Source organism: Agelaius tricolor, unplaced genomic scaffold, assembly GCF_023055355.1.
Source record: "Agelaius tricolor isolate 1412-34295 unplaced genomic scaffold, bAgeTri1.0.p SCAF_7, whole genome shotgun sequence".
Taxonomy (NCBI): Eukaryota; Metazoa; Chordata; class Aves; order Passeriformes; family Icteridae; genus Agelaius; species Agelaius tricolor.
The window spans coordinates 9150213-9160529 of NW_027269267.1; the positions used below are offsets into that span (position 1 = coordinate 9150213).

General features: G+C 40.4%; 1 protein-coding gene across 1 annotated transcript in view; it reads right to left on the reverse strand.

The window, feature by feature from the left end:
- The window catches only part of CYBB (cytochrome b-245 beta chain), a 29887-nt gene extending 19638 nt beyond the window's left edge, over positions 1–10249 (reverse strand). Inside the window, exon 1 of the mRNA XM_071430328.1 lies at positions 1955–10249. Within this exon, the coding sequence (XP_071286429.1) occupies positions 1955–1999 (45 nt within the window). The 5' untranslated portion in view covers positions 2000–10249. The remainder of the gene's footprint in view (positions 1–1954) is intronic.
- Positions 10250–10317: the final 68 nt, after the last annotated feature.

Here is a 10317-nt window from a genome sequence, read left to right on the forward strand (position 1 = left end):
GCTGAATTCAAGAAGAGGATCTGAAATCGCCCAGCAGGGAATATTCAACACAGGCCCTTGGTAGCATGTAGACTACCTGAAACCAGGCTTTGTGGATGTACTGCAGAATTTTCCCAGATTTACATATCCTGAGGTGCATGTTATTAACTCTTAGGCAGCTACAAGTCCATCTGGCCAAAAAGGTCATAATAAATCTGGATATTTGCCCTTCTGGAGCTGGTTGGCTGATTCCACATCCCATATTGAAACATATATCCCATATTGAAATACATCCCGTATCTGTAACGCTGCACTCAGTTTAAGTAGTTTTGCTAAGTGTTGCATGTAAACAGAGAGAAAGTCTGAGAACTGGGAGAAAGCCCAGAAAAGGTGACATTACAGCTCTTCACCCCTCCTAACCCATATATTTTGCTAGTTCTTTGGCTCAAATAACACTGTAAAAAAACCTGGTTTTATTTCAGATCTTGAAAATGTAAATAAATACTGGGAAATGAAGGGATTTCCATCAGGGTAAGGGAGTATATAGGAAATCCCCAAGTCCTCATTAAAATACCAAGCTCATCTCAGGATTAAGTGCTTAGGACACTTATTAAAAGTGACAGTGGCACACTCTGGCAGCATGTTTCTGTTTTGTTGAGGTACATCAGCAGGAATTGTGTCTGTCCTGTTTCTGTCAAGCACTGGACAGCCCTGTGCCTGCTCAGTGTGCAGTAAAGGTGGAGAGGCTAAAGCAGAACACTTGGGTGGGGTTTCCAGTGGTCTGTCCTTTTAGCTGGTTTCTTTATGTCTGTTAGTTTCCTTCCCTATTACCCTCATCTTGTTATAGCTTTGAGGTTCAAAACCCAAATTCCTTATTTGAGCAAAATGAAGTCCTCTTACTTAATCCTTTTAATATTTCAGTTCTGGTGGGGGGAAAAAAAAGGCAAAAAGAAAGCCAGAATTTACCTCTTGGCAGTTTCAACTTCCTCAATTCACTGAAGGTGACAGCACAAACAGTCCCTCCCTTTCAAAGCACTGAAGTGCCACAGCTATGGGATTATATTCCTAAATTACAAGGTCATACGCAAGTACTGACTGCTCATAGCAGCAGAAATACTTCTTGGAATAAAGATGCTCACATTTCAGTCACCAAAAATATACAAATTCTATGCTTTCTTTTTCTTCCTCTCAGTATTTGCATCTACTAACAAAAGGTAGCCACAATACTTGAACTGCTCTTAGATTTTGGTTATGCATATGTTTTTAATACATATCTGTATATGTACATAATATAGGTATAGAGGTATACCTTTAGCCCTTGTATCACAATGTGAAGTAAAAAAACCCCACTAGAATACAAACTCATTTTTATCCAAGGAGGACTGCCCTGCTTATTCTTTAGCTCTTGTAAATGCAACTGCGATTTTCCATACTTTTAAATCTTGATAAGAATTAACTTAACCTACTTTCACAGCCCCTCTATGCAAACTGTGAACAAATTCAATTCAAATAGTAGTTGTCTTAATAAAGGATTCATGAATCTCTGCTCTAAATCTCTGCTCTTTCCTCCCTTGAATCTGACATTAATAAATATTTTATACCATCAAGACACTGTGCTTTTAGTTAGATCCCCTTCTGTTCATAAAAGTGAAAGAAAGGGTGATTGTTTTAATTGCTATCTCTGTTGAAGTGCATGTATTTAAGTGAGTTTTAAAGTTATTTGTTTTGCTCAACTAAAGTATTTCTAACTAAGCAAAGTTAATACACAATCATTTATCAGTTAACAATGAAGCCTACAGCAACTGAAATACCAGAGAGCTCCCTAAAAATTATTCCCTCAAAGCATTTCCCTGCATTTGCTGCCCCAGTTTCAGCATAATCAGGTGCACCTTTCACTGGCACAGTGAGAACTGCTCAGCACAGCTTTCTGCAGGACTTTTCACTGGACACAAATGCCAACAGAAATTGTACTTACAACGACGAAGATGGACAGTCCTTCATTCTCCACCCAGTTCCCCATGGCTGCCTGAGATGTGTGAGCACAGCAGCCCTGCTCTCTCTGGGACAGACTCTACGTCTTCTCTCAGGAGGAAGTGAGAGCAAAAGGTTGCAGCACCCTGTTTCCTTTCTCATTCATTTGGGAAATAAGTTAACCATTTAATCATGACCCCAGTTCTGTTTTGAATATGTTTCTCTCATCTCTGCATATAACATTTCATAACTCAAATATGTATAAACTGTTGAAATAAACTTTTTCATTGTGATACAAAGGATAGAATAAATTATACAAGTGATCAGGTGTTCTGCTAAAAAATGTATTGCCACTTTGTATAACTTTTAATGCTGAAGTGTAACATAGAGAGCACAGAAGAGTTACCTCTGCCCACACCTGTCTCTTTTTAATCACCTCAGGACTGAGATGCAGTCCATGCTGATCTTTGTTGATAAATAATCATTATTACTATTTCTCTGCCAGTAATTCAATGTCCACAGAAACTTCAAAGTGGAATCTAACATTTTTCTTGTCTGGTACATTCAAGCCTCTCTAAATTCCTTTCAAAATTCCCCTCTGTTCTGGCCAAAACTGAGGAGAAATGTCACTGGATAGGCTTTTTTTCCATGGTTTTGAGTCTCACAGGATCCCCTTTGATGGCCATCCCAAATGGATCACAGAATTACAGAATGATAGGATGCTTGGATTGAAAGATCATCTACTTCCAGCCCCCTGACATGGGCAGGGAGGCCACCCACTAACTCAGGCTGGTCAGGGCCCAACCAACCTGCCCTTGGATGCTTTCAGGGATGGGGTAACACTTCCAGGGATGCTGGATGTCATCAGAGGGTCTGGTGCCCACATTTTTATTTATGGAGGTAGCTTCTGGAAGTTAAACATTTGGAGTGGCTGGGAAGGAAAGGAGGGAGGCAGTTCTGATTTGTGGATGTCCATTCTTGCAGTGAAGACAAGCCTTCTCTCCCTGACCAGGAATGGCAGTGTTCTCACTGCCTTTTTCTTCTCCCTAGCTCAGGGCAAGTAACTTGTGCCTTCTCTGGGGTGAGCCAGTGCAGGTATCCAGGATGCTCTGAGCTTCTGCAACTTTACCTTTCCTGGAAGCTCCTCAGGCACCATAGCCCCTGAAAACATGGATTTATCGGCTCAGGAGGTTTCTGACAGGCTACAAACTCAGAAGGGGCTGATCTTGGATCAGTCACAACAGTTGCAAAGTCTGAGGTCCTTTTGACAGCCTGAACACAGACCATGAAACAGAGTTTATTTCAGCTGCCTTCAGCCTAGCAATTATTAAATGCAGTAGCTGATCTCACTGCCTGAACTCAAAAGAAAGGGCAGAGGTGCTGGGCCCTTCCACAGCTGGTGAGTTCTGCTGCTCCCTGATGCCTCTGAGTTTTCTGTTACCTCTGAAAGTGACATGACAAGCACAGCAAATTTTGCCTCTTGCTGCAAGTGACAAATTTGAGTAGAAATGGTACCAAAACCGCCTACTCATCACCCCTGATTTGATTCTCATTGTTTCACCTTCTAAATGAATGAAACATTTTTGCTATTACAAAAACCTGAATGTTTTAAACTTTGTACTTATTTGGAAAATACATCCTGTACAAGAAAAAAACATGTTGTCAGCTGTGTATTAATTATGTAGGAGTGTAAAACTAAAGAAATGCTATCTCAGTCTGTTTATAAAATTTGTTTTGAGCTACTTGATTACACAAGCATTTTTCATCCTTCTTTGTGCTCAAAAGTTCAGTCAACACTGATCCTTTTTCAGCATGACAGTACTGTAAAAGTATTCATGTCTCAGGGTTCTTCCTTTCCTCACAGTAATTTTACCTCATTGCTTAGGAATTAATTTAGCTCCTCTCCTGCTCTGCACAATAATGGTCTGTGTATTGCTGCACAAATCTAATGCCAGGTGTTTGCAATAGGCCTAGGGGTTTCACACATGTCCCTAAAAGGGACAATGAAAAATTCTGCAAGTAAAAACTTCCAAAGAGAGTGTGATGTGAAGAACAGAGTGAGTGATCCAGCTCCTCCTTCTCATGCAGCAGGGGGAAAGCCAAGTAGAGACCATGATTAACCTCTTCTATTTTGTAGCCTGAAGTCTTTATTTTGAATGCTGTGCAATCACTATTTACCAACCTTCCCTTGATTCTACACCAAAGAGGAAGAAGCAAACAAGGGACTTGTCAAGTTGTCTTCCCTGAAAAGACTCTTCACATGCAGCCTGAGGCTGTCACTCTGTGTGCTTGCCTTCACTCCAGGGAATGACATAGCCTGAAACTTCTGCTCTTTCTGTTTTGTTTGCAAATAAATGATTCCAAGCTGAGAGAGCAGAAAAGGGGATAAATATGAGCCAGGGAAAAACATGTCAATGAGACTCCAATGACTGGCAGATCCTTCTAGGTCCTTGCTTTACACCATAACTCTCAATGCAATTCCCTGCTCCAGTGCTTCCCCACACTGTCTTTTGCAGTCATCATGAGAGACCCATGTGCTGTATTAAAAAAATCCATGTCTGGTCCAGATGCTGCTTGCCACACCAGTCTTGGCTTGAAGTCAGGCAGCACCACCACAAAACGGGCCAGAATGGCTGCACACTGCTGTGTTATTGTAGAAGAGACACCACCAGCAGCACATCCTAAGTACAGACAGAAATTTCATCTCAGTAAGCTGTCAGTAGTTTCCAGAAGAGCTGGACTAAAGCTGCAACAGCATAAACTCCCATGTATAAAGGCAGAGGTAAAACTAATCTGCCTTTGCTCAGGACTGAGGGAGAGGGAGCCCAGATGGCGTCCTTTGGGCAGGGTACCAGCTTTGTCATCTGTTAATGTAGCACTGGAACACAACCATCATCTCTGCGAGACTTCCCTTCCCAGCGCTGCAGATCCACTTCGTTTACACGTGCCCAGGGTAGCTTTTCTCTGCCTGGAGAGAGGGACTCCACCAGCGATTTCCAGCTCAAGAAAACGCCTCGAAAGACGTGAGAAGAGGGACGGCAGCCTCTCCTGTGCCCGTCTCGCCCGGGTGGGTGGTTCAGCAGCCCCGCGGTGCCACCCGCTGGCAGCGCCGGTCCCGGGGAAGGAGCTGGAATCCTGCTCAGCCCTTCCCTCCCTATGCGCCTGCCCTCGGGCCTCCTTTCCTGCTGCATCCCTGCTCAAAACCACGTTCCTGCTTTTCCCTTTCTCTTTCAGCACTGGGCTGTCAAATCCAGTTTCTAATTAGCAGCTCCTGATCACACTCTGGGAAAGGACTTCCAGAGCTCCTTAGTTCACTTTGTTCTTCCTAATAGGATCTGCTGCAGCTGTATTACTCCTGACACATTTGCATCCCCATTCCACAAGCAGAAATTAAGGAGGTGCCTCCCAGCCTGCTAGAGCTCTCCTGTGATAGCTCATGAAGTATTCCAGCATCCCTCCTCACACCCAGGAACAGCCCCCAGGTGTGAACACCTCAGTACCCAAACCCTGCAGCACAGGGCAACACTACAGGTCTTCACAACGCTGCAGTTTGTCTTGTGAAATACAAAGGAGTGCTGTGATAATTCTTTTGCTGATTTTTCTCCCTCCCAATCCTCAGTGTGGAGGTGTGGGGGTGATCCAGCTCTGTCAGCAGATGACAGATGCAGCCTTGGTTGTATGTTCATTTTCAGTAATATCAACAGAGGAAACACTGAGGAATTATGTCATATTTAATGGATGTGTCTAAGCAAGATAACATGATACAATAAATTATGGCACCAAGGATGAGGCTTTTGCTTTAAAATTATCCTTCAGCTAGATTACTAAAAGAGAGTTCATCCTTGTGCCAAGATACAGCATGAAGCCTATATGCTGCTAAATCATACCTAAATTGCCTCTTATTATAGAATTACACTGCTCCAGCCACACAATTGCTGGATTTATATTTTTCCCTTCACTCATTTGTCTTGATAAAGCTTTTTTACTTCTGGATTTACTCTGATAACTTGGACACTTGCCTGAGACTATCTCACAAATCCCTATCTGGCTTAAGTTACACTCAAGAGAAGCTTGGAAGCATCCATCCATCTCTTTGGAAACTCATTGAAGACACAAATGTCTGATAATTTGTGTGTCCATAATTTAGGCTTTGAACTGGGATGAATTTCTTCCAGGTTAGATGACCACTGTATGAGTAGTTATTAAAGCCTCCTGTTGTAAGATTCTTTACATCAGTTTATTCATATATACAACCCCCTCCCTCCTGGACTTTTAGAACTTCCAGAGAAATCACTACGAAAAACAAAATTTCAATGAGTGGGTTAGATTAGGGACTACAATTTCCACAATATTATTTATTCATTTGATTTCTTGTATTTATGACTTCTTAAGTTTTGATGGTTTAATAATATTCTGCTATTTTCACTGCTCAGGCTTTCAGGGGAGCAACAAAAGGCTGGAGGCATTTAATTTCTTTCTCAGCTGGATTTAGAGATCCTCTCACACAGTTTTCTGTTAGTGTGTCCACCTTGATCAAAATCAGAGCCCTTGACTGCTAATTACAGTGACTTATGACACTTTCTTTTGTATTAAGGGACACAATGTCATCTCACTGAGACTTTTGCCACCTGGCAGGGAGAGTCTGCCAGATCATACTCCAATCCTGTGTCAGTATTTTTTCTCCCCATGCAAATACACTCCTACACATGCTAAAATTGCATTTAGTTTTTTATTACCCTAGAACTTCTTTTGAATGAGTGATACACTTAAGACTACAAACAACTTGTTGTTTTTAATTTTAGATCTCCCACTAGTAAAACTTCCCTTTCCCTGGTGATTTTTTTTCTTTTCTAGCTTGAAGAGGCTACTGCTGTTGTGCCCTGGGAAGAAGAGTGATGTATAGGTTATTAGGATAGCAGCTTAAACACATAAGCCCTTGACTGCTAAAGGACATTACAGGGCAATAGTTGATGGCTAATGGATTCCTGCTTGGTGCCCTTGGGGGCTTCCACTGCATTTTGGCCAATGGTAAATTATGGTGAAGAGTCAGCTGCCACTGGCATTTGAGTTGTCTGATGAGTTAATGCTACAGCACTCTGCAGCCCTCCCTGAATTTTCCTTACCATCAATCCTCATGGCACAACACCCACATCCTTGCTGAGGCCCATAGTTCATGGCTAGGCAGAAGTAATTTTTTAGTTAATACACTCCTTGCCTGTTCCCACCTGTCTCCTGTAAAGTTTTCCCTTTTCCTTTCCTCTGAATCTGAAGAAGCTTGGTTCATTTCTGATGCACAGAGCCAAATCACCATGAACAAGGCTTAGCACAGCCAGTGTCCCAGGTTTCTCCAATCAATTCTCTTTTATCTTTCTGTAAAGAACAGAAAGACTTTTTCAGCATATCACATCATTTCAGCTGATGAGGAAAACAAGATCAAAGCAGGAACCATCCAGAAACCATGTGGTTTAAAAAACTACCTGACATGTTGCATGGTCCACTGTTTTTCTTCTCATGTATAAGGAAAGTGGAATTGTGTAAGCAAATTGCACATAAGATGTCAGTGGTAACATTTCTGTTCTGACCATTAGCACTTTGCCTATTTGTGTTCAGATGCAGAATCAGACTAATGTGTGTACTACAACACACATCATACATAAAATACACATATAATTACATATTTTTGTATTTATATGTATTACATATATACAAATACATATAATATACATATAATTAAGACTGCTGGTAGTAAAGTAGTTGAACAAAAAAGATAGATAATGATTTTTTTAACATGGTACAATGTCCTAGATCAGAATGACCTTCACAGTTTCTGCCTCACTGTGCCTGGACTCTTTTCTGAGTTTTTCACTATGCCTCTCCAAGAACATCAGTGGAGAAATCTAGGCTTACCCTCAATGCAACATGGTTGTGAATTGCCACACACATTTCCATAGGTTTGCAGTGACATTTAATTTTTTTTTTGTTCAGAAAATATTTATCTTTCTCCTGTTTGGTATTTTTTCTTCTCGTTGCTTAAAAAAATAAGAAGAGCAGGGATGATCACAATAAACATGAAGAAAAAAAGTTTAAACATGAATTATTGTGCTTTTGTGGGGCTCTCTTATTTTCCTTGTAGCTCCAAAGTTGAAGCTCCTTTTTTTTAAAAAAACTCCATTTCCCCTCCATTTTTTTTTTAAATGACACCTGGATGTTTTTGAGTTACTGCACTGCCCACCATTATTAAAACATTTAAAATGGCAATGAAGTATTGATGCATTCTGTGAGTTCAGCCCTTTTCATTGCCAGGAATGTTTCTCTCCAAAAGAGCAGCCCTACTGAAAAATCTGCCTGAGCGTTTCACAGTGCCTTGTTTCCATTTCTGTTTAAAATGACCCCCATGAGGCAGCAGAAAGGGAGGAGGAGTAGCCAGGACACCCATTCTGAAGGATGTAACTGGTGCTGCGAGGGCCACAAAGGCAAAACTGAGGCAATCACAAGCACTTCTGTTTGCTGTCGAGTCCAGCACACAACTTATTCCATGTACAATTACTGCAAATCCGTGCATAAACACACCAAAATGCAAAGCTGGCACCTCATCTCTAAGGTGCTGGCCTATTGGTTTGGACATTTACTCCCCACTCTAGAAGGCAGATGTGAATTAACCTCACCTTGAGTACCTCTGGCATCGCTCTCCATCTAAATCTGCTCCTGATCATTTTCCAGAAAGTGTCTGTGGCTGATTAAAGCTCTGCACTGACAGGGCACATTAATCAGATGAAACAAGCAGCTGATGAGAGACATTTCAGAAGTTAAAATATGTAACATTTATCTGCTGTCATTTTGTGTGCTCTGTCAAAATAGGAATTGCAGCAATTATGAACATGAAGGCACATACCCTATTTAAGACAGGCTGTTCCTGGTTCATTAAATCAATCAGGTCTCACCTTCAGGGCCAAAAAGTTACAACTGTGATGTTATTCCAGAAGAATCTCAGTAAGCAACATCCAATAAATTAGCATCCATCCTCTGCTTAGGTGTTTTTTCCCATTAATGCTAGTCTGTGATTAGAAGCCTTTACACACAGATGCATTCACATCTGAATTTCTCACCTGAAAGGCAAAATTTTCATACCTGAATACCGACATTCACCACTTCCATAAAACTTTATTTTAGTGGCAAGAGGTTTTCCTTGTGACTGCATCTAATTTAAAAAAAAAAAAAAAACAAACCAAAAAAAAACAAAGAAAAGGATTAAACTGTCCTTTTTTTCCAGGATATGAAGTTGTTCATTCAGAGCAGAAATTCAGTAAGCTTTCATATTTGTCATTTTGAAACACTTACCTTTCCTTCTTAGTCTAATTTTGGGGTGACCTCAAGACCTAACAGTTTTATGATACATTTTTTTCTTGGTTAGTAGGAATTTACATAATCTTTAATACATCTTACTTTTCAAGTCTTCTGTCTCTGGTAAATCAAACTTACCATCTCTGCCATATTACTGTACCTTCATGTTTCTATGATGATTCCCAACTGACTTGAGGCACTCACCACAACTTCATTTTAAAATACAAGATTTTGATGATGTCTTCCAAACATCTGAGTTCAATGCCCTGTTTTCTTTGCTACATAAGACCTTCAAATAAGTAAAAAGTGATAGAAAATGGTTCATTGTTTTAGGCTAGATATTATCAGCTACTATGGGGAAAAAGTAAGGGAACTACTTTTAAATGAAAATTATATATTTTTAAATTAAAATTACAGTTTAACAATCCCAAGTATCCACCAATTCTGTCACAGGGAGTGCAGCTCTTACCAGCACACAGTAAGGTCAATCACCACGAGAACTTCTAAAATCTTTTCTCAATGCTCATGTAAGTGATGTACACACATTACAGCTTGTCACAATGTATCTAATTACACCCATATTTACAAAATATATGTCTATTTTATCTATTTAAATTTAGAAACATGTGTTGCAAAGTTTTTGTGCAATCCTATCCCTTCACAAAAGTCCTCAGTAATGATTTAGCTACATACTCCCAGGGTCAGATATAAGTATATGGTAAATCCAGATGAATGTAAAACAAGTGTGCAGAGAAGAAGTTAAAATATTTTTTATAAGGTAACAATTTCTTCCTAATTCTCAAAGTAAACCAGTAAATATTTTCACACTGACAATGAGTAAGCTATACTAATCTTACCATACAACACTGGCCTCTTAAACTGCCCCCATCTTACAAAATGTTCTTGCTGTTCTAAACAGCAAGGGAAGCATGGGGGTAAAGAGCTCCTAAATCAATCACAGATTAATTCTTCTGTCAGGTCTTCTTGAAAACATTTCTGCTGCTGCGAGGTGACAGATGACAGTGT